At 56.0% G+C, this 22,038-nt stretch overlaps 10 protein-coding genes across 10 annotated transcripts; 3 read left to right on the top strand and 7 right to left on the bottom strand.

Annotated features, from left to right (window-relative positions):
* Positions 1 to 246: 246 nt before the first annotated feature.
* DL89DRAFT_221512 (Clavaminate synthase-like protein) lies at positions 247 to 1,061 on the bottom strand (the record flags this gene model as incomplete). The annotated part of the gene is made up of 2 exons (XM_040884524.1): positions 247 to 309; positions 405 to 1,061. The coding sequence occupies 2 exons, from the start codon at positions 1,059 to 1,061 to the stop codon at positions 247 to 249; spliced, it is 720 nt and encodes a 239-aa protein (XP_040745799.1).
* A 778-nt stretch (positions 1,062 to 1,839) lies between these two features.
* Positions 1,840 to 3,666, bottom strand: DL89DRAFT_265945 (uncharacterized protein). Its single transcript, XM_040886903.1, is given in 6 exon segments — positions 1,840 to 2,017; positions 2,043 to 2,211; positions 2,231 to 2,424; positions 2,514 to 2,634; positions 2,654 to 2,956; positions 3,033 to 3,666. 6 exon segments carry the CDS (start codon positions 3,615 to 3,617, stop codon positions 1,887 to 1,889), a joined length of 1,503 nt encoding a protein of 500 aa, XP_040745798.1. The 5' UTR covers positions 3,618 to 3,666; the 3' UTR covers positions 1,840 to 1,886.
* A 534-nt stretch (positions 3,667 to 4,200) lies between these two features.
* DL89DRAFT_265944 (WD40 repeat-like protein) lies at positions 4,201 to 7,018 on the bottom strand. The gene is made up of 2 exons (XM_040886902.1): positions 5,520 to 7,018; positions 4,201 to 5,473 (listed from the first exon to the last, which is right to left on the bottom strand). Exons 1-2 carry the CDS (start codon positions 6,981 to 6,983, stop codon positions 4,301 to 4,303), a joined length of 2,637 nt encoding a protein of 878 aa, XP_040745797.1. The 5' UTR covers positions 6,984 to 7,018; the 3' UTR covers positions 4,201 to 4,300.
* Positions 7,019 to 9,604: 2,586 nt separating this feature from the next.
* DL89DRAFT_265943 (SGS-domain-containing protein) lies at positions 9,605 to 11,067 on the top strand. Its single transcript, XM_040886901.1, has one exon. It carries the CDS (start codon positions 9,632 to 9,634, stop codon positions 10,685 to 10,687), a length of 1,056 nt encoding a protein of 351 aa, XP_040745796.1. The 5' UTR covers positions 9,605 to 9,631; the 3' UTR covers positions 10,688 to 11,067.
* A 1,038-nt stretch (positions 11,068 to 12,105) lies between these two features.
* On the bottom strand, positions 12,106 to 15,363 carry DL89DRAFT_216938 (uncharacterized protein; the record flags this gene model as incomplete). The annotated part of the gene is made up of 2 exons (XM_040884319.1): positions 12,106 to 12,378; positions 14,173 to 15,363. Coding segments are annotated over 2 exons (1,464 nt in total), but the record flags the coding sequence as incomplete, so codon positions are not given.
* A 2,265-nt stretch (positions 15,364 to 17,628) lies between these two features.
* Positions 17,629 to 18,606, top strand: DL89DRAFT_321415 (Mov34-domain-containing protein; the record flags this gene model as incomplete). Its single annotated transcript, XM_040891280.1, has 1 exon — positions 17,629 to 18,606. The coding sequence occupies one exon, from the start codon at positions 17,629 to 17,631 to the stop codon at positions 18,547 to 18,549; it is 921 nt and encodes a 306-aa protein (XP_040745794.1). The 3' UTR covers positions 18,550 to 18,606.
* A 268-nt stretch (positions 18,607 to 18,874) lies between these two features.
* On the bottom strand, positions 18,875 to 19,542 carry DL89DRAFT_265942 (uncharacterized protein). Its single transcript, XM_040886900.1, has one exon. The coding sequence runs from the start codon at positions 19,344 to 19,346 to the stop codon at positions 18,891 to 18,893; it is 456 nt and encodes a 151-aa protein (XP_040745793.1). The 5' UTR covers positions 19,347 to 19,542; the 3' UTR covers positions 18,875 to 18,890.
* On the top strand, positions 19,504 to 19,894 carry DL89DRAFT_112533 (uncharacterized protein). Its single transcript, XM_040883122.1, has one exon. It carries the CDS (start codon positions 19,661 to 19,663, stop codon positions 19,856 to 19,858), a length of 198 nt encoding a protein of 65 aa, XP_040745792.1. The 5' UTR covers positions 19,504 to 19,660; the 3' UTR covers positions 19,859 to 19,894.
* Positions 19,834 to 20,944, bottom strand: DL89DRAFT_265941 (NAD(P)-binding protein). The gene has a single exon (XM_040886899.1). The coding sequence runs from the start codon at positions 20,846 to 20,848 to the stop codon at positions 19,931 to 19,933; it is 918 nt and encodes a 305-aa protein (XP_040745791.1). The 5' UTR covers positions 20,849 to 20,944; the 3' UTR covers positions 19,834 to 19,930.
* Positions 20,945 to 20,956: 12 nt separating this feature from the next.
* On the bottom strand, positions 20,957 to 21,957 carry DL89DRAFT_112535 (uncharacterized protein). The gene has a single exon (XM_040883123.1). The coding sequence runs from the start codon at positions 21,840 to 21,842 to the stop codon at positions 21,093 to 21,095; it is 750 nt and encodes a 249-aa protein (XP_040745790.1). The 5' UTR covers positions 21,843 to 21,957; the 3' UTR covers positions 20,957 to 21,092.
* Positions 21,958 to 22,038: the final 81 nt, after the last annotated feature.

Below are 22,038 nucleotides of genomic sequence, written 5' to 3'. Positions count from 1 at the left end.
TGGTCAAGGGCAGGGGTGCTGGGCGGCTTATAAGAGCGGATGCTGCTCGTGCATATCGTGCGCCGCTGGGCATTCAAATGCCGGTTCGAAAGCGGTTTTCCTTGCGCAGAAGGCAGCTGCTTTTTTCTCACGATGGCACATGCCCCGGGATGTTCTGCAAACCAGGCCGTATGCAAGCTAATCTATTGGCTCCGGCGCCTCCGGAGCAAACAAGTTTGTCTCGCCCCCTCCTGCCTGGCATGCAGCTCAGAACCACATGCTGATGCTGACGCTTGTGCTCAGCGACCGCACGTAATGCCACCAGCGGGGCTACAGCCGAAAAAGCACAATATTAGTCATCTGCAGATAGCAATGGCATGTGTTGGCATGACTGCCCAAAGCGCACGCCGCTCGCAGCCACTTACCGGCATATACAGCAGGTCTCCGGGCCCCATGCACACCTCGAGATAACGAGCCTGGGAAAATCGAGCAAACCTTTGCAGATCCGGCTCATTAACGTCGACCTGGCTCGTGTTGCACAGCGACGATCCGGGCGGGAACGGATACACATTTCTTGACTCGCTCGGCGCGTAGAACCGCATGTGCTTGTATCCGACGACCTGCGCAAATAGGTTATCGTATTTGTCAAAATGCAGCGGAGACACTGTGCCCTTGGGCCCCAGCCAGGCATTGACCAGCACGCCGCCATTTGCTGTTGCCGAATCTTCAGGCACAGCTCGTCGACCGGTCTCGACCTGGGTGTAATCAGGCAGCCAAAAGTCGCGCTTGAGCCGAGGCGCCTGGGCAAACAGGTTGTGCTGGGCCAGGTACCCTGTGCCACCAGCTCTGCTGTTTTGCAGCGGGTAGATGGCTTGGTCCAGGTATTCGCCAAATGGCATCAGCTGCTGCGACCAGTTGCGGTCGGTGTATTTTGCGCCTAGCTCTACAGGAACGAGACGGTGGTGGCCAACTGCCGACCGCAAGTACTCGAGGTCTGCCCACTTGCGCGTAGTGAGCGCTGGCCAGAACGATATTGCACCCTTAATGACAAACGGTACACTGCAGCTGGAGTCCCGAATCATCGAGTGGAATCTTCCCAAGTCCATGTCGTCCAGCCTTGTAAGACTGCACCGGAAATGCCAGCTGGGGAAGGTCTGGTGCTGCCGAGATCGATGCAGTGTCTGGTGGTTTAGGGCTGGGGAGGAGCAGGCTGAATGACGACTCAATCTTGTCTCTAACCTTGTAGATCCACTCGAGCCGCTGTCCTGATGCGCCTGCTACTACGATGGCTCGGTCGAGATCATTGAGGACCTTGAGTGGTGTATCTGGTAGCGTGTACTTTCTGCTGTTGGCAAGTAGGTCCAGCCCATGAAGTAGTGCAGCGTCAATGAATACCGCCAGCCAGTATACATGCGTGCGATCATGGCTGTTAGGCTAACTGCTGAATCGTCTGCTGAACTGACTTGGTCAGCGCAAAGTCAATCGACATGTGCTGCTTCTGCTGCGGCACTGTGCCAACCTCTGGTCGGATACCAGGCGATGCATTGTGCTGCGGTGGTGGTAGTACAAGGCGCTGTCGAGACTGGCGCGCAGAGCTTTGCAATTCCAGCTCCAACTTCATCCAGCACTCGCGCTAGTTGACTGACAATGGGACTACCGCCTAGTTGTTCCGAGTGTAGCTCCAATTCAGTGCGCAAAAACGAAGCAAGATCAGGTAGCATCATGAGTAAATACAGAAGCTGGCAGAGACATACCCGTCGTTGCTTGCTGCACAGAGAAAGAGAGAACCATACGACTATCAGTATAGCAGCGAAGCACCAGGTATGGGCAAAGCAACAAGCAGCACTGTCATCGGCTTCTCAGTTTCAGCGTGTTTATTGCGTGGCGATGATCAATTGGCAACATGTCTATTTTCTGGTTGTGGTCTGCTCGTTCATCAACCTCAGTTTGTTCATGTGTGGGGACTTGACCTGCATCCGCTCAGAGATCATAATTCGCCCAACAAGCGTCTTTAGTGCCTCAGCGTCATATCCAGGCCCTGATCTCTAGCAGCGACGGGATACATGCAGCAAGCAGGATGAACTTGGCAGTGTTCCAGTTGCAGTAGTCGCCGCTAATCTGCTGGACATACGAGTAAAGCTCCAGCGACTGCAGGGTACGGCTGAACGGATCGTTGATTTCCAGAATGCGCTCTTGCACCTCGTGGAACGCAATGAAACGTACCTCGGAGTCCTGCGGAAAATAGCACGACAAGCCAGATGATTGTTGGCAGGCGCTGCAGCATAAAGCACAGCTGCGAAAACGTCAGCTGTACGTCAATGTCGAGCTTCTGCAGCCACGTGCAGCCAAGCAGCTCAGGCAGAGTGACGCTGCCAAACAGTCCACCAGTGAGATTGATGGACCGGATCACAGTGAATGGTCCAATCATGCTGCCGAGGACTAGTGCTCAGCGTGCTTCTGTCATCGCGCAGCCCCAGGCTGACGTTCAGGTGGGCCAGCTGCGTGAAGCTGGCAAAGTCGATCTGGGCAAACACGCTGGTGTTTCCAGAGAAAGTGATCTGTGTAATTGGAGCCTGCATAGAATGATTTCAGCAGCCTCCGAATATCGTGCCCGTAGTTTGCCAAGTTCAGGGTCCTCAGTTGCGGGAAGAACAGCTGCACATTGCGGTGCGACACAGCAAGCTCCTCTGCCTCGTTGTCGTCCTTCGGGGCTTGCCGAATGCAGGTCGAGCGTCAGCGACTCCAGGTACGTGAACTCTGTGTAGTCCTCGCTGGAGATGTCGTGGAATAGATCGTACAGGAGCTCTGGCTGGATATGGTACAGCGTCAGCTTCCGCAACGAGTTTGCGTAGATGACTGGCAGCGACCGGCCGCTGGCCGGCGGTACAACTTCGCGCAGACACAGCACTGTGAGCTCGGGGAATATCAGTGCCGGGAAATCGCACCTTACCTGCGAGTTAAAGTCAATCTGCCGCACCTTCCCGATCCTGTCATCGACGGCATTCAACAGCGAGAAATCGTCGTCGTTCAGCAGCCGTCGGCGCCAGCGCAACCGCCTCGATGTTTGGCGCATGCCGCATCACATATGCCATCACGCCCTCCATGGGCTTCAAATTGAACTCTTCGTAGAAATTCGACCGCGGAAACTGCACCACCGAGATTGTCAGCGCTTTGACAGTTATCCAGCTGTGCATACTGAAGGCCAGCGCCTGCAGACACCCAATGACATGCTTATCCGTGGTCTTATCGTCCACATGCAAGACAATCTCATTGACTGTCTGCATCGAGTCCGGCAGGATGTGAATGTTGGTGTGGTAGTGGAAGCTGGTGCTGCCAAATGGCACGCTACCAAACGAGCTTTGCTGCACCTTCGAGGCTCGGAGTTTGCGCATGAAGCTGTGGGTGCGCGCGGCCTTCCGGAACGGCTGGTCTTGGATCTGCACGATCAGTTTGGCTCGCAGATATTTGAGAACCGCAGGCCGCCAGGCGCTACACACGGCGCCCAGCGGCTGGACTTGGCGCAGGTACCGCCAGTTGTCGTTATGCTCGCGTGCGTCGTAGTAGTGCCTGTGCGACTCGTTGATGATGCGCTCGATAAACCAGTGCTCTTTGTGGATGCGATGTGCTTTTGGATACATGATAGGTTAGGGTGGTGTTTGTACAGAGTGTGTGCTAGTCGTAAAGAGAGAAAAGAGAAAAAGCAAGCCTGGCAGAAGAGAGAGAGGCCACATGAAAGCGCCTACGCTTAAATCCTTTCTCCCTCACTCTCCTTTGGTATTTGCCTGCACCCCCCACACCCACTGCAAATCGCCCTGCGCAGGTGAATCCAATCGAAATCAGGTCTGCCAGGCTCGCTTCAAGACATACCTGACGATCCTGCCTCCCTTCTAATCCTGCTCTCTGCCTAGCGACTCCCTAAAGAGCTGCAAAGGCGCACTGCTTCAAGTGACGAGATGAGACATGCTTGCTGGCTGCTGCCTTTCTGTGCTTAGCAGCAAGTGATCGGCCAAAGAAACGCCTGCAATGCAAAGTCGCATCATGGGCTAGGTCTGTTGGATACGCTAATCCGTGCAGCCCAAACTCAGCCCATTGACCTGAAAAATCAGGGTGCTTTGTGGTTTTCAGCCCGCTGATGTCCGGGGCAGACCCCCAGATGCTAGCCGCTTCTGGGAAAGGGCAGGGGCATGGTTCACTTCATTTATCGTGCATGTCCATTTTTAGACCGATTTCTTTGACACCAAAAGGCAACCAGGAACAGCGCACAGCAGCTGGCATCGATTGCATTGGAAATCAATGCACGGAAAATACTAAATCTCACCAGCTACTCCTCCATTTCCTCGTCCTCAGCATCGGCATCAACCTCCTCGATATCGTCGTTGAAGCTGGCCAAGACGTCCTGCATGGTGATGTTGCCTGCAGCATCCTCGCTGGCCTCCTTGTCAGCCTCGGCCTGGCGCTGGCCCTGGGTAATCAAGTATCCAAGCGAGTAGTAGTTCTTGTCGCACACGCTGCCGATGTCCTGGCGCATCCTGACAATACCGCGCTGCAGCGTCCGCAGCACAGGCTGCAGGCGCACCGAGCGGGTCTTGACAAACGGACCGTGGTTCGAAAGCAATCCAGTGATCCAGCGCAGGTGGTACTCCAGCAGCTGGCTGCTCTCCAGGATGCTGGCAATGAACTTGAGCAGGCGCTCCAGATACGCCTCGGGGAAGTCCTTGGTCAGCAGCATGACGTCGGTAGGCGGAATGCGCTCGTAGGTCTCGCGAATCAGATACTGCTCGTTGAGCCGGAACGCGTTGACCAGAGCGCGCAGGTACTCGCCCTTGCGCGACAGCTCACGGATGGTCTCGGGCGTCACGTCCTCGTCAAGCTCATAGGGATCAAACACCAGCGTCTCGTCGAGCGAGTAGATCATCAGTCCCTCGGTCGACGCCGCTGCCCACTGCCGGCCGGTAGGCGAGAAGCGCACGTCACGGGTACGCACCTCAGGTCGCAGCACGCGGTTGGACTTGTCGCCCGAGCGCACACCCGGCAGGCTGTTGTCCGCAGCCTTCTCCGTGTCGCTGTCGATGCCGTCCGAGTCGATGAGGTCGGCAGGGCCAGCCTCAGTCATGTTTTTGGAGTTCAGCTTCTCCTGCACACCGTCCAGAGACAGGTTCTTGGACACCTGGAACTTGCGCAGCAGGATCTTGGACCGCCGGTCATACAGACACACAAACTTGCTGTTGCCACCGCCCAGAACCGCGGTGCCGTCGGCCGAATAGCAAAGCGAGTTGAAGCACTTGCCAGACGTCGAGTTCTCGGCCGTCTGCCGGTCGTTGGCCTTGCGACCGCCGGCAATGTCGCGCCGACCCTCGATGGTGCCTGTGGGCGCGGCCTTGGCTACGTCCCAGAAATGGATCTGGCCGTCAAGTGTCGATGCGCACAGCTCCTTGCCGTCGGGACGGTAGGCCAAAGCCAGCACTTCGTTATTGTGATCCAGGCGCTCAACGATCTTGGAGCGGTCAAACACGTCCCACAGGCGCACCGACTTGTCCCACGACGCCAGATGCAAGCGACTGACCATCGGGGCGGAAAGCCAGCGAGCTGATCGGGCCGGTGTGGCCAGACAGAATATCAAGAAGCTTGCCGGTTTGCATACTCCACATATAGATCTCGAACGAGTCCTGGCAGCCAGCACACACAATCTCGCCGCTCGGATCGACTGCCAGCGTGTTGAACTGCACAGGCGTTGGCGAAGTGAAGATGCGGAAGTTGCGGTACCGCACAAGGTCATAGGCACGCACTGTGCCGTCAAGCGACGCTGATAGGACAACCTGGCTGCCCTTGGTGAACTGCACTGCTGTCACCGCGCTGGTGTGCTCGGAGAAGGTGATGAAGCAGTATCCAGACAGCGAGTTCCACACCTTCAGCTTCGCGTCGTCGCCGCCTGTGGCCACGTACTGTCCGTCGGCCGAGTATGCAACGCACGACATGTCGTAGAAATGGCCCTGCTGCTTCAGCACGTACGTCTCGCTCTGCCACTCCCACACCAGCAGCTGGCCGAGCTTCGACGATCCAAGCGCCAACCACTCGCCGGTCGGGTTGACAGCAATGGTGTTGATTGCCTGGCTAGAAACCGACAGCGTGTGGATCTGGTTGAAATCGGGCATCTCCCACAGCCCAAACACGCCATTGGTGAATCCCAGAATCAGCAGCTGCGTAGCCGGGTTGAACGCTGCGCTCTGGACCTGCGCATGCGCCTCCATCGCGAAATGGCGCGTCTCCGTGAACCACACCGTACGCACGAAATTGCCTTCCTCGTCGCGTGGGAACTCGCCAAACACCAGGTTCTCGTCTACCATATGCTCACGGAACCGCCGCACGCACACAGCACCGTCGCGGCTCACCGTGTAGATTGCGCGCATGTCGCGGGTGAACCACGAGCCAACAACAGCATACCGGTGGCCAGTCAGCGTGGTCGGCGTGAACCCCTCGATCGGATCCACTGAGTAGATCTTGGTGGCCATGTCCTTGCTGGATGTCAAGAAGAACCGCGAGTCCGGCGACCAGCTGATCTGTGTGATGTCGTCATAGTGCCCTCCGTACCGCCGGTGCAGCTCGAACGGTGCAAACTCGCGCGTGTACCCGGGCGACCGCCACACCTCGACCTTGCGTCCGAGCCCCACTGCGAAATACTTGCCATCAGGCGAGAACTGGATGTCGCGGACCTTGTCCTTGAAGTTGAAATGATGCAAAACTGTACGCCGCCGGAAGTTCACCAGCAGAGTGTTGCCCAGATCGTCGACGCTCAAAAGCAAGTGCCCGTTGGGCGAGAGCGCCAGCCGCCGGATATCGCGCTTGTTCTCAAATGGAAGCGTCTCGGTCTTGTTGTTGACCAGATCGAACAGCGTCACGCGGTTGCCGACCGGGCTCAGCACGCTGTTGCCATCGGGCGTGAACACCAGGTTTCCCTTGCGGTACACCGTTCCGCACAGATTCGAGAACTTGAAGTCTGTCTTCATTGGAGCTCGACTAGTATATATAGAGTGAAAGAAGCGCGTGTATGTGAAGGGAGCCGAAGAAAAAATCGCAAAAAAATCACCCTCAAATTCTGGCGAAATGCTTGATCCAGTGCCCACGATCTGGTACTTTCAGATGTGATCACGCCATTTATTTGATTTAGTGATCGCATGTTCTCCAGAGCCTGCAAAGGGCAAAATACAGACCGCCAACATATGAGGACAACAGAGCCACGCTGCCCTTTAGCCCATCGTCCAGACTGGATACCCAACAGTTCAGCATTCCAGTACCACAATTTTCCAGGACGCCCTCGTTTTCTCTGGATTGTTGGTCACAGCTTGTTACTGTATGTCAAACTATGTGTTGGTGTACTCTAGTGACTCCAGTTGATCTTTAAGAAGTACTCTCACATCCTTTTGCTTTAGCATGTCCAATATTGAAGACTTTATTTAAATATGCTTCATGAACTAGGAACCCAGCCTTGAAATATCTAAAGCTCGGGCACCAATATAGCGCCAGAGATGATGATTGCTGCTAATGGCTGTGCTGACCCTCTCGACATTTTCAGGGTTGGTGCTGAGACATTTGAGAGCAGGGAGAAGTTGAACCAATTAGCAGATATTCTTAGTAAAGAATTTTATTTGGGCAAATAGTGCAAGCCTCTGGAGCAAGCACTAATCGACTACACGTTCGCTAGGTTTAACTGGCTATAAATATTGCGTTTGGCTTGAGCCTTACTAGGGAGCAGAGTTTGACCAGTACCGTTGGAATTCATTGAGAAGAGGCGGATATCTAGGTATTTTAGCAAAAGTAGTTGCATGATGAGGTTAGCCAGACTTAGCTTGTTGACGATACTGGAACTCCGACATAAGCTATTTTTGTTGCTTCCAGGTGATGCGCTTGGGCAGCGGCCAGTTGAAATTGTAGATAAATGCCCTCTCAACAGCTGATGGTTGCTCTAATATGTAGGCAGCCTGGGCTACAGAGCACTGGGGAGCCAGTGGATTGCCATCTGGATAACACATAAACAAGTCTTTTGCATCTCTGATGACACTGCCACCAGTAGCCATGTGATGAAGAGTTCCAGCAAATCTAATGAGACTAGTCCGGCTGCTTTCAAACACCGGATAGAGATAATTAGTCTCTCGTAGACCTATATGCGAGTATCAATATAAGAGATCCGAAACGAACAGAGATATTGTCACTGGGAAAGGGTGCCTTGTCCATATCGACAAGGTTAAAAGCAAGACACAGCGCATTCAAGCCAGACAAGTTCACCACTTCATTACTGTGTTAGAACAGTCCGAATGGGACAAGTACATGGATGTTGTATCCCGAAGGTTTGCAACTTTGTCATACGAATCGCCAGGAATGAGCTGGGTGGCGTAACATGGGCTACAACCATATACAGTGCGAGAAGAGATGGGAAAACCTTGAAAACGGCTTCACCTGTTCTTCGATCTTGTTGAACTTAGCCAACGTAGAGGCATCGCTGGAGTTCTTTGTGCAGATTCATGTAGGGTGGTCACGGAGAACAGCCCCATACTGCTCCTTGCAATAATCGGATCCCATTGAAACTGAGGTGAAAAAGAATAGAATATATCTGGAGATAGTACATTGGCGAGTGCTTTAGACGAAACAAGTAATGCGGTTAGGGGAGTATAAGGTAGTGAAAGGGCGTGTGGTTGCTGGTCTGGGGTTATATATCCCAAACCACATGGAAAAGCCCTTGTTGACATTCGGGCAACCCCATGCCCTTCGTCACCATGTGCAGATCCAAATCCCCACCTGTATAAACATTGTGGGCTGGAACGGCCCCACCCTCCCTCTTTTCTCCTCAGCAAATTTCCAGTTTATTCATTCCATAAAGCTCATAACTACTGGACTCTCTGAAGGTTAACATTAGGGAGTTGGGAAAATACACTATTGCATTCTAGAGCCAATTCACACTATTCTAGCATCACCCTGGATATGTGAGACATAGGAACATGTGCAGCTAGTATACGCCTTCTCATCTAAAATACTGTCAGGCCTGGTAAGGTTAGGGTGAAATGTCTGGTCTGCCAGTCTCGGAGCCAATTCTGGGATAGTGAGGCTATCTTAAAGGTTGCGCCTATAAACTGTTCAATGCCTATTACTCCTTGGTTATTTATTACAGGCACTTCTGACGAATTGCATTTAATTGACATGGAGAGTAAAGCCGCAGCGGATGATATCCCCACACCAGCCTCAGCCCTGGTGATGTGCTCAGTCTTTTGTTTTTACCAAAGATTTCATCCGATGGCCATGGTGGACCGCGTACCTTGGCCTAAGATGTCTCCATTAGCGGCCTGCCGGATCTGTGTTTTCTTGGGCCCTGATCCTGGCCAGAAATAAATTCGATTTTTAATTTATTGTTCAATTTGGCTATACTAGAGATTGAAATTAGTGTAGCGTCAAAATGGAACTGCGGCTTCTTTGTGGATGACATGCCCCCGAAGAATGCCTTGGAACACCAGGGCTGCGCGTATAAAAAGCGGGTCTGTCCGTCAGAGGCAGCAGGCCAACCCTGTCTTTTTCGTCAGCACTATTGCTACTGTATTTTTGTACTCTCTTTGCCTCTGACCTCTGCGTCAACAAACCACGTTTCCCTTTCTACTTGTGTTACCCCATGTCGAAGAACGCCAGCGCGAACAAGCAGGCCGCCAAGGAGCTGGCTCAGCAGGCCATTGACGCCTACATGGATGACGACTTTGAGCGTGCCGAGTCTCTCTACACGCAGGCCATTGCCTCTGATGCAACCGTCGGCGACTACTACCTGAAGCGCGCCCAAGTGCGCCACAAGCTCTCCAAGACAGACTTGGCCACCTCGGACGCGCTCAAGGCCGCCGACCTGACTGCCTCAAAGACTATCTACCTGCGCACCTACTATAAGGCCCTGGTTCTGCATGGCGAATGGTCGTTTGCGCAGGAGAAGTACGCCGAGGCCGTCGAGTCGCTGCACAAGGCCACCAAGATTAACCCGAACGACGAGAAGGTCAGCAGTCTGCTGGAGAAGGCCGAGGCGCTGGCGCCCGCGCCCGCGCCTGCACCTGAGCCCGTGGCTGAAGAGCCGAAGGAGGAGAAGCCGGTGGAGAAGAAGCGCCATGCTGTGCGTCATGAGTGGTACCAGAACGATGAGGACGTCATTGTCGAGGTGTTTGTGCGCAACGTCAAGAAGGAGTCGCTGGAGGTCGAGTTTACAGACAGTGCTCTGTCGCTGTCGATTAAGATGCCGACAGGTGCCGAGAACAACCTAGACTTTGACCCGCTGCTGCTCCCCATTGTGCCTAGCCAGTCGACCTATGAAATCCTGTCGACCAAAATCGAGGTGCGCATGAAGAAGGCTGCCAAGGGCGAGAAGTGGAGCCATCTGGAGAAGACTGAAGCTGAGATGGTTGCTGACGTGAAGCCCTCCCATTTGTCAAACTCGCGCAAGGGCGTTTCATGGGATAAGATCGCTGCTGATGCCGAGAAGGAGACTGCGCTGAAGGTCAGCGAGCAGGGTGTCAACCAACTGTTCCAGACTATCTACAAAGATGCGGACGAGGACACCCGCCGTGCTATGATGAAGAGCTATGTGGAGAGCAATGGAACTGCGCTTAGCACCGACTGGGAGTCAGTCAAGAAGGGGCCTGTTGAGACCCTGCCTCCCACTGGATGCGATGCTAAGCCGTTCAAGTCATGAGCACGGTAGAGCCAACCCTTCACCAAAATCACATTTCACAAAATTAATATATTCATCAGCTCCCACACTATCGTACATGTAGTGTTTGAATTGTAAGCCGATGTGCGATGTAGCGAGTATCTTAATACATGCAGGGTGTTGCAACATCACTCGGTAGAGAATGTAGATGATCAGCGTCACCAGCAGTAACTACCGCTGGTGTTATCGTATCTGGCTACGGCGGTCCCATTGCATTTCCGCAACCCACCCGTCACAAGTTGGAGTGTCCTCAGCTATGTGTGCGCTTCCACATACTGGTCAGCCAGCACGCATCAAGGTAAAACGTAGACACGACCCCTCAGCCAAAGCTGCATATACTTGAGGATTTAGCCAACGCAATCTTGACAGGTAGAAAGACGTTCATAAGCTGGAAAAGAAAGAAATGAAAGTTATTTGATAGACTTGCGGCTGAACACAGAGCTGTGGCGGCCATGACGCATCTTGCGAGCGGATCCAGCGATGCTCTGGGTGTCAAAGGTGTCACCCGACGCACTAGTCTCGCCACCCGAGAACTCGATCTTCAGGCTCAGGCTGCCGCCTTCGCTGGTCAGGTTCAGGTCCTTGGGACTTGCGGCCGTGCCGTTGCTCTTGACCAGGTCATCCTTGAGCAGGTCAAATGGCTTGACAATAAAGTCAAACAGCGTCTTGTCACCACGGAAGCTCGAATGGTCTTTGACGGCAAGTGTCAACACAGGCGCACTGCCAATGAGCACAGGTAGCCGGTCCTTGTTGTTCCACTCAGCGCGGGTGGCATCCTTCTCGACACGGGTCTTGTGGATCGACTTTCCGTTCAGCTCTGTCACCACCATAATGTTTCTGGCCTTGGAGCTGCTCAGCTGCGCACTGTTGATGGTGATGTACACAACGCCGGGCAGCGGGAACGAATCAATGTTGGCAGACACAGGGATCCTGCTGGCAAATACCTGCGACCGCGAGTTCTTGGGGCCACGCGGCGAAGGCGGAAGCAAAGGCATGGGGCCAGCAGAATCGTGGCTCTCGTCGTTCGCAGCTTGAAGTGGCACCATGCCCACCGGAGCCGCATCTGACCCTTCGCCAGGCATGTTGGTTGCCGACATCATCGCCTGAGTAGCGGCTGGTGACAGCGTGCGCTGCTCCGACTCTTCGCTGTCCAGTTGCTTGTTTTTCTTCTTGCCGCCAATCTTGCTGAACAGCCCACCAACCACACTGCCAACCACGGTAGCGCCGCCCTTGATCACAGTCACAGGCGCGGCAACCACGGTCTGAGCAACATTGAGGAGAACCGGCGACGAATCGTCGTGCTGCTCCACATAGCTTGGCTTGAAGAGGAACTGCAGGTGGATTGTGGCCTTGCCCTTGTTGTCGAGCGGGTAGTCGCGGTCTACAGTTTCGTTGATAGGTAGCTCTGCCAGTGGAATTGTGACAGCACCCAGGAGCGTGTGCGACTGGATCTGGTTCCAGTCAAACACCTCGAGCGTCAGGACTGTCTTGGAGCGCATGCGGATGTCGACCTCAGTCTGCTGGTTCCACCGCGGGTTCAGGGTCTTTTTGATGGCCTCGCTCTTCCACACCTTGATGTCGTTAATAGTCGCCACAACGTACGGGTCGGACGTGCCCGACTTGTCAGCAGCAGGAAGGTTGCTGGCAGATGCGATGCGAACGCGCACCGAGCCCTGGTTCGTGATGCTCTCGGCTGGCAGGAGCTGCGGGTCCTCAATCGGATCGTACCGCAGCAGAACCAGGATCTCGCCGGTATCCGAGTCCAGCGGCAACCATACAGGCTCAGCAGAGTTCACCAGTCCCTGGCTGATCAGCTCGCGCACCGAGAAATCGGCCTTGCCAATCGAGATCATCTCATCGGAGCTGTCGCTGGCGCCAGCCGGACGGCACTTGACATCGAACGTCAGGTTGTCGTAGCGCGCCTCGGGGATTGCGGCCTGTGCCAGCTCGTTCTCCCATACGTGCTCGCGGCCACGGCGGCGCGACGGCTGCGTCTGCACCAGCGGTGCCTGCTTGTTGTTGTTGAGGTACACGTTAACAAAAACGCCAGCAAACGGCCGCAGAAGCCCGCGACAGCCGATTGTCACCACCGAGACAATACCGGCGTCGAACTTTGAGTAGTCAATGTTAGGCAGGCGCGGGTAGCGCGACAGCGACTGGGTCACAGGGTCGTCCGTGTTGCCGGTCTTGCCAGAGAACATGGACATGCCGAGGTCAGCGTCGTCGTGCGGCGCGTTGGATATGCCTGGAACGATACTGCCGACCTGGGTGACCGCAGCTGTGGCAATGCTGACTGGGTTGACAGCATCGGGGATAACATTGGTGACCTTGGTCACGGCAGATGTGGCCATGCGCAGCGGATTTTTGGTGCTCCGGGCAGGGGCCACTTCGGGCGGACGGTTCGAGTTATCGGATGAGCTGCTGCTCGACGACGAGCTGCTCGACATGGGCTCCTCTACGCCAAGTACAAGTCCGCCGTCGCTGATCTTCATGTCCAGCATGCCACGCGCCTTGTCCTCGGCTGACAGCATATCGTCAAAGTTGATCACTGGAATGAACGTAGCGCGGAACCGGATCTCGCCCTTGATCTTGCCGTTGCGCTGGCGCAGACCAGCCCACATCTCGACCGGCTCGGTCTTGACGTACACCGGGTCGCCGCGCTCATCCTTGGTCATCTTGCCCAGCAGCCGGCTGACCTTGAGCATTGACTCACCCAGCGGCTTGTGGCGCTCCACGCGGTTCCAGTCCATGCACTCCAGCGCAAGCGTCTCGTTGATGCGGTGCACAGGGATAAACAGCGTCTCGTTCCACACAGGCTCTAGGTTGCTGTTGATGTACCGCGTCTTGGCCATGATCTGGTTCTGCACCATCACGCGCACGTACGGGTCAGACTTGCCGCCGGATGCGGCCTCGACGTTCTTCAGGCCGCGGCCCTCATGGCATGTGAGCTTGACCACGCCGATGGGCGGGCCTGGCAGCTTCTTGGTCTGGCCCAGGCTGCCAGCCATGTCGGGGTCCATCAGGATCGGGCGCCACTTGACGTTGAGCCGCAGCTTGCCCTTGACGTGACCCTCGAGCGGGTACCAGTCCGAGCCCTCGTCGCCGGCTTGGTGCGCCAGCGCATCGTCGATGCGCAGCTTGAGCGTGCCGACAGTGCGCTGCGTGGCGGTATCGACCAGGCGCACGCGGATGGTGGCTGCGTCCTTATCGGCAACAAATACCTCTTTGCCAGATTCCCACGACGGTGCGTCGGTACCCTTGATCTCGGGGCAGTCGATGGCCTTGTTCTTGTTGACATAGGCCTCAGCACGCACCGAGAGCTTCTTGGCCAGCACCGGGGTCATGGCCAGGTCGCTGGCCGAGCGCACAAAGAGCCGGAGCAGGCCCGTGTTGGAATCGACCTCCGGCTGGCCGTCATCCTCGTCGTTGGCAGCCTCGTCGTCGCCCGCAGCGGTGGCTCCCGCGACAGCAGCCTCGGCAGACGGGTCCAGTGGATTACCGTCCGCATCAACCGTGGCAGCCTGCGTGGTACGTGTGGCCACAGGGAAATATGACATGTCGAATGTGAGCTGGCCGCGCTCGGTACTGCCCATCATGATCGGCAGTGTAGCGCCCTCAAGCTCAGGCTGTTCGAGCAGCTTGATCATCGGGTACGTAATCAGGCCGATCTTCTCGTCCTTACCGACGGCATTCCAGTCGAACACCTCGAACTGGATGGTGTCAGTCTTGCTGTAAATCATCAGCATCAGGGTTTCGTTCCATGTCGGCGCCAGTGTCTTCTCGATCATGCGCGTGCGCTGCGACACTTCGGGATGCTTGGCAGTGGAGACCTTGACGTACGGGTCAGCCTTGCCAAACGTGTCCATCTTGGGCAGTCCGCGCGCGCTGTGCATGTTGATAATCAGCACACCCTTAGCCGCCGGGATCTTGGCCACAGCGCCGCTGATCAGCTGCTCGACATCCACTGTGAAGTGGTTGGGCGCGTAGAACATCGGCCCCACAATCGAGTGGATTGTGTCGAGGATGAACGTGCGCAGGCCCGGCACGTGCGCGATGTCCACGCCAAAGGTGTCACCGCCCACAGGCTTGAGCACAAAGTCAATGGTGGGCCGCTCCAGGAAGCACACTTGCGCCGTGCGCACGTGTGGGAACACCGGGCCGAGCTGCAGCTTGACCTGCATCTTGCCCTTGAACACCATGTCCTCAACCATGATCGGCATGCCGGCGCCCACAAAGCCCTTGCCCACGCGCACCGTCAGCACCACCTTGGGGTTGACCTTGTTCTCGCGCAGAACTGCCGGCACGTCCTCGAGGTCGTTGGGCGTGAACGACACCTGCCAGTCCATCACAATGACATTGCGATCCTCCAGCTCGCTGTATGTACGCACACCATCAATGCGCGGCGCCTTGGTGCCCAGCGTGAACGTCGTCAGCTTGAGCGAGTCCAGGAATCCAGGCGTGTTCTGTTCCAGGATTGGGTCGGCAATATCAATGACCATACGGCTCAGTGATGGCTCGAACATGAGCCAGAACCGCGTTGTGAACTCGTTGAGCCACCCGACGCTCTCGAGCGTGCGTGTCAGGGCGTTGTGCTCGTAGGCCCGCTCAAAGTCGTCCCGCACCGTGCGACGGAACCGCACCACCGAGTTGCGGTACCATTGCGCTATGGGAACGGCGCTTTGATTGTTAGTATCTGCACTATGCGCTCAATGCATCCTCGGCATCGAATGCCTTTGGGTCTAGAACAATCTCTCTGCATGCACCTCTTGCATAAGGGGCGGCAATCCCCCACAGGACATCGCCCTCTCTTTCCCACCACCGCCATTCATCAGGGAGCTACTTACCGCCGAATGCTGCTGCGATGGCAACGCCAAAGATTCCGAACCTCAGGCTGGTCAGCACATACGTCAAGAACATGAGCCCAAAGACGCCAGCGCAGTTCCGCCACATCCCTGTCCGATCAACCATTTCAATGTACGTGTTGAGCGTGTCGAAAATCGTCGGCTCGGGTGCCTTGGGTGCTTCCTTCTTGCCGCTGTCGATCGCACCCTTCTCCTTCCATCCCACAACGCTAGGTTGTTGGGGTTTCGCCGCGTCCTTATCGCCGACGCTGCTGGTGCTTGCCTGGTCGCCCGCCTCCTTGCTCTTGTCAGGGGCTCCATTGGTCACGGCAGCGGCGACGCCGGATACACTGGTCCCAGTAGCCACCGCCTTGATTAGCGTTGGCTTGTTGCGGAGCTTGACGAATCCTGTTTCGGAGCTGAGTTTGTAAAGCGCCCGCTGCGTCATAATCTTGGTTTTGGCGATATCGTAGATGGCCTTGGATGTCAGCGGCGTCCGCTCTTCTTCCTCGGCCCCGTCGCGGGGGGTTGCGCTTCCGCCATCGCTGTTTGCTGCTGTCGAGCCGTTGTTGGTTGGCACCTCTGACGACTTGCCGTTGGTAGGCGCCGCGGTGGCATCGTTCCCGTTGGTCTCGGGCGCCTCACCGACCTGCCGCGACGCACTGAGCGCGTTCAAGGCTGCGGACTGGAACCGCGACGGCGTACCGTTGCTGGTGCGCAGGGCCTGCGAAACGGCCTCGACAGTAGCTGCCGACTGATCTTGACGAGGGCTGCTCTGTGGCAGCGACTCCTGCACCATGTTGGAGGGCGGAGGGTCGTCGTCCCGCGGCATGTTTGAATGATATGCTTGCTGGTCTGCCATTTGGGTCTTTATTTTAAAAAAGAAAAAACAGGAAGGCAACAAAAGTGGAGAGGAGGAGGGAAGGGCGTGTGATTATAGTATTTTTAAGAGTCAACGCCTCTTGTTTTTGTAACGCCGCCCTGCCATGCTGTTTGCATGCTAGCCATCTTGGCGCACTTGTTGTGGCCCGGAGCCAGGTCCCTCATCCCAGAAGGGCTCGCAGCAAACGCCAACGATCCCCCGCATGTTTAGCTCGTGTTTACATCTTGGACGATCGTCCTCCAATAAATAATGTCGCTGAGTGGGGCGGGCAATATCCAGGCTACCAGCGTGTATGGGCGGCATGCCCTCCTGCAACACAGACGAGCACTGGGTATCTTCCACTTCGAGTGCTGGCTCTTTGATGGGCGCTTTGTGCGCCAGCTGCCTGTTCCCTGTCTTCCTCCGTACCACCCTGCCGTTGTCTTGGCTCTGAGGCTGACCCGCAGAGTATGCCGAGCGGCCATTCTTTTATGCTGTTTGTGACACGACGATGTACACTACAATGTCCCACATGGGTGCGCAATTTTGCACAGATTCGCACACCTGCGAACGATCTCATTTCGGCGATTGTTTAGGCCCTATTTGGCAGGCCGCTCTTTGGCCTCTCCCCCAACTACTTGCAAGTAATTTGATGCTGCAATGCACCGGGCAATCTAGTTCTGCAGACGGCATCCGTCTAGCAGAGAGATCGGCGCTACATGGCGACTGCTGCAAAGGCAAAGAGCAAGGGCGGTGGCAGAGAGCGCAGTTCCAGGCCCGCGGGTCAGCGCAGTACTAAAATGTTTGTTTGGGAGTAGACGACACTGACAAACGCCACCCAAACAGCAGCCCGTGGGTCGAGTACTCTTCGTACCATGGGCATGCAGCCTGCGATACGTCGGGACATGCACCCTCAGCACCAAGCAGGCGAGGCAGACAAAAGCTGCAAGAGCGCAGAAATGTGAAGATGCATATCTTCAACAAAGGACACTTGCTGGCACTGACCTTGATCACACCAGATAAATCAAATCTCCGATTTTCATACGTAACACGCTGCAGGCGCGATGGTTTTCAGGGCGACTACGCAAGCAAACCCCGCCTGCAAATCTCGACGCCTCTCTGTTCAATTTGTCTCTTCTTGCTCTATTCCCTGCACCTTACATATAGGCGTACCTTCTCTAGCTTTCTTACATAGCCACCTCTCTAACTGACTTTACAAAATGGACTACGGGGCATACATGAACGCAGGCGGTGTGGGCGGCGATTTGTCCGAGACACAAATCCCTGACAACGCGGAGACAATCCACATTTCGTCGCTGGCGCTGCTCAAAATGCTCAAGCACGGGCGTGCTGGAGTGCCAATGGAGGTGATGGGTCTGATGCTGGGCGACTTTATCGACGACTACACAGTGCGCGTGGTGGATGTGTTTGCGATGCCGCAGTCGGGCACGGGAGTGTCAGTTGAGGCCATTGACGAGGCGTACCAGGCGGCGATGATGGAGATGCTGAAGCAGACGGGCCGTGCCGAGTCTGTGGTCGGGTGGTACCACTCGCACCCTGGGTTTGGGTGCTGGCTGTCGAGCGTCGATATCAGCACGCAGCAGGCGTTTGAGCGGCTGAACTCGCGTGCCGTGGCCGTGGTGGTTGACCCGATCCAGTCGGTGCGCGGCAAGGTTGTGATTGATGCATTCCGGCTAATTGAGTCGACAGCGTCGATGGCGGGCACGGAGCCGCGCCAGACCACGTCCAACATTGGCCACTTGCACAAGCCCAGCATCCAGGCGCTGATCCACGGGCTCAACCGCCACTACTACTCGATCGCAATCGACTACAGAAAGAACGAGCTCGAGGAGAAGATGCTGCTGAACCTGCACAAGAAGGACTGGGCGCACGGCATGACGCTGTCCAACTTCAAGACGCACTGCTCCAGCAACCACGAGTCAGTGAACAAGATGCTGAAGCTGGCTGACTCGTACAACAAGTCGGTGCAGGAGGAGCAGAAGCTAACTGCTGATGAGCTCAAGACGCGCCATGTGGGCAAGCAGGACCCGAAGCGCCACCTGGAGTCGGTAGTTGAAGAGGTCATGGGCAACAATATCATCCAGACGCTGGGCATGGCTGCTGACGACCAAGCGCTCTAAAAACCAAAGTAAAATCTACGTTTATTCAATCCCAAAGCCCTGAAAGTGTTTGTCTTTAGCGAAAGGCCGGGTCAAAGTCACTGCAAGTGGATGACGCAGGGCGTGCATACTCACACCCCCGCACTCAGTCATGCACCATGACTAGCACTAAACAGCGGTGCGAATGGGGGATGCGGAGGATTTATTCGTCGCAGAACCATGCAAAGAGGTGGAAAAGAGCTCGAGTAAGAAGAAATGTGGACAAGAAAAAAGATACAGCAATAGAGAAGATGTGAGGGTCAAGAAACGGATGTCGAGGGAGGCCAAGAACCAGGCCGGACTCCCCCCTGGCGCCAGTGCTCCTACTCCAGGACCAGGGTATTTGCATTAGGGCTGGCTGGCGGCGTGTACCGCTGACGGTCAGCCAGGGCGCCAACCGTCATGCGGTCGAGCCGGCGCATGACGCCCTCCATGTCGCGGGCCCGGCGCTCGTGGATGCTGACGCAGTCCTGGTTTGCATACCGTAGCCGCCCCATGCGGTTCACCGCCGAAGCCACCCGGGCCAGCCCCATCGACCGCTGCTTTCCCAGCGACAGCACCACGCGCTGCTCGGCCATTGCCCCTCCCTGGGCGCGCGTCTGCTGCGCCATTATGCCCAGCAGCTCGCGCTCAGCCAGCTGTGTGTCGAGCTCCACCGGCGATGCTTCGAGCGACATGCGCGGCCGCTCGTGCAGCAGACACTCGCGCGAACCCGTCGACTCCACCGAGTGGTACGTGTCCAGGGTGTAGATGGATGTTGTGTCGCAGATGCCCGCCATGGTTTATTACACTGGCCAGTGTGTAGAGTGCAGTGAGGAAAAAGAGGAGGAAAAAGAAGGAAGACGGGGGAGGTCAGGGACAAGAAAAAGAGGAGGATATCTGCCAGGAGTTTTATATTTTTGCTCACAAACACGGCTAGAAGACAAAAAAGCGAGAAAACTGGCACGAGTTGGGTGGGCGAAGGGGATAATGTTCTTTTCTGCCAATCCATACAACGGTGCTCCTTTTACAATCTTTTAAAGGGCCAGTTCAGGAATTCCTTGATGCTCCCAAAAACGCACCCTTTTCTCAGCCCAACAGCAGCCTCGAATGCATGGCGTGGAATCTCCAGCTCCTTGTCCTCTATGCCCGAAGCCGATCGCCGTTCCATATTACCACCGGCGGCGTAGCGTCATCCTCCTTCAATTCTCTTGACTCTATTCGTAGGGTCTGTCTCGAAATCGGCCCGAGTAACCGTTGCACTTTAGCAAACAAACCTTCTTCACTGCCCAAACCATTTGCTGCTTATTGATACTGTCAAAGTGCATTCCAATGTCTAAAACAAACATAGAGACAATCGTCTAAAAGGGACCTTTCCGGACATTCATGCATAGCCGTACTTGTCCTTGGCCAGGCGCTCAACCAGGTCGGGCGCAAATGCATACAGCACTGTGCTGATCCAGTACTTGAACGGCGTTATCAGCGTCTTGCGACGCAGGGCGCCAGCCTCGATGATTTGCTCGGCACACACCTGGGCCGACAGCTTTCCCTTGGTCGAGCCGGCCACCTCTGCCCTGCCTCCAGCGTCTACTGCCGACTTGCGCAGCTCGGTGTCAACAGTGCCAGGGAACACAAGAGTTACCGATACTCCGTGACGCTCGACCTCCATCCGGAACGCATTGAAGAATCCCGTCACTGCGTGCTTGCTGGCCGAATAGAGGCTGCGCGTGGGCGCCGCAATCAAGCCAGCCATCGACGACACCACGACCACCCGCGCCTTGCTAGCAATTAGCATCGGCATCAGCCGGCCAGCAATGTTGATCGGCGCAAACGCATTAATCTCTATGATCTTTCGCAGAGCCTCGTCGGCGCGCGTTCCTACCGCGTCGCGGTCTGTGGAACCGGAATCCCACAGCTCCTCAACCGGCAGAACCGAGATTGCCCCGGCATTGAGCACCAGGTAGTCCAGCCTGCCGCGGAACCTTTCAACTACCGCCCGCTCAATCTCCCTCTGCGTCTTGGTCGTTGTTACGTCTCCAATAACCAGCTTGGCGTGCCGGCTGGACAGCAGTCTGCACTCGCTGGCCACCTCTGCCAGCTTGTCTTCCCGGCGCGCACACAGTATGAGATCGGCACCACGCCGTGCATAGCCCAGAGCCAGGCTGCGGCCGATCCCCGACGAAGCCCCGACGATAATCACCTTGGCATTGGCAACGGGAGCGGGCTTCTGCAGCTGCTGCGAGGCTCGGTACCCGATAATTGCAGTTACAATTGATATCAACGCCCAAACATACACTGCCATTATTGCGTCAAGATGTAAACAAACAGGAAATTGGTCTGAGCCACAGGGGAGAAGTAGGGGAGAAAAGCGCAATTTGAAGTAAGCAAAGGATTTAGCCTCGCACTGTCTCCGCCGAAAAACAGCAAGGTTCCTGGCCAAGTACCAATTTCAACCTCCGAAAATCGCTAATGGGTCGTGATATCAATATTTTTATTACTTGTAAACGCAAACACGATTCGCAGGTCACTCCCAGAGCGCCTTTTCCTCAGTGCGGTCCCGAGTGATGCCATGCCGACGACTGCTTGACCGGGCTGACAAACCGCTGGTCATCGAGTGGACGGCCAATCCCGTTGAGCCGCTCGATCGACTTTTGCACAAACCGCCGCATATGGTCCCGAGGATGCACCGCGCGCTGACGGTCCAGCGCCTGCTCGCTCTCGCTCTCCTCATCGCTAGCCGGGTAAGGGCAATTTCGCGGCTCCAGCGCCGTCTTACCATCGACCCTGCCGAGCTTTCCAGCAATGCCGACCAAAAACATCTCGCGTGACCTCACCGACGTCATAAACGTGCGCTGCTCAACCCGCCGATCCTGCTCCGACATCTCGTCCAAGTCGCTGGCCACGCGCTCCAGCCGCTCCATGCGCTGCAGCGCTGGCGGCGTATAGTCCTGGTTTGTCAGGCGGTGGGATGTCAAGCGGCTGGCCTTGTGCAGAATGTCGCCGAGCTCCAGCATCCGCTGCTGTTGCGGTCGTAGGCTGGCGCACTGCGATTCTAGCCGCCACGCATGTGCCCGACTCAGGAGGTCTACCATCTCTTGCTCGCGCACCGCTGTGCCGACGGTGCCTGAGCTGCTGCGAGCAGTGATTGTGGGCTCAAACTTGAGCTGAGACGCGCCCGGCCGGTGCGGAAGCTCGAGCTCGGAGGAGTAGTCTGGGCACACTGTGTCCGAGTGCTGGTCAAATGAGGATGACGATGAGGCCGTGTTGGCCGAGTCAAAGTGGACGCCAGTAAGCATAGGGCTATATGGCGCGGATACAATCTCGAGTACAGAAGAATAAACTGGCAGTAGAATTAAGAAGCGAAAAAAATTGGGAAGGAAAGCAGTAGGAAGACATAAAAGATGGCTGGGCGGTGGAGCATGCCCAAACGAGGGCTGCATGCGGCAGGCCTTTTATCCAGACCGTTGAATAAAGAGCGGCTGGTCCAATGAG

The sequence above is a fragment of the Linderina pennispora genome (genome assembly GCF_002104995.1).
Source record: "Linderina pennispora strain ATCC 12442 chromosome Unknown DL89scaffold_3, whole genome shotgun sequence".
Classification (NCBI taxonomy): Eukaryota; Fungi; Kickxellomycota; class Kickxellomycetes; order Kickxellales; family Kickxellaceae; genus Linderina; species Linderina pennispora.
Note: the sequence above shows the minus strand (reverse complement) of the source record. Positions and strands in the feature narration are given on the sequence as shown.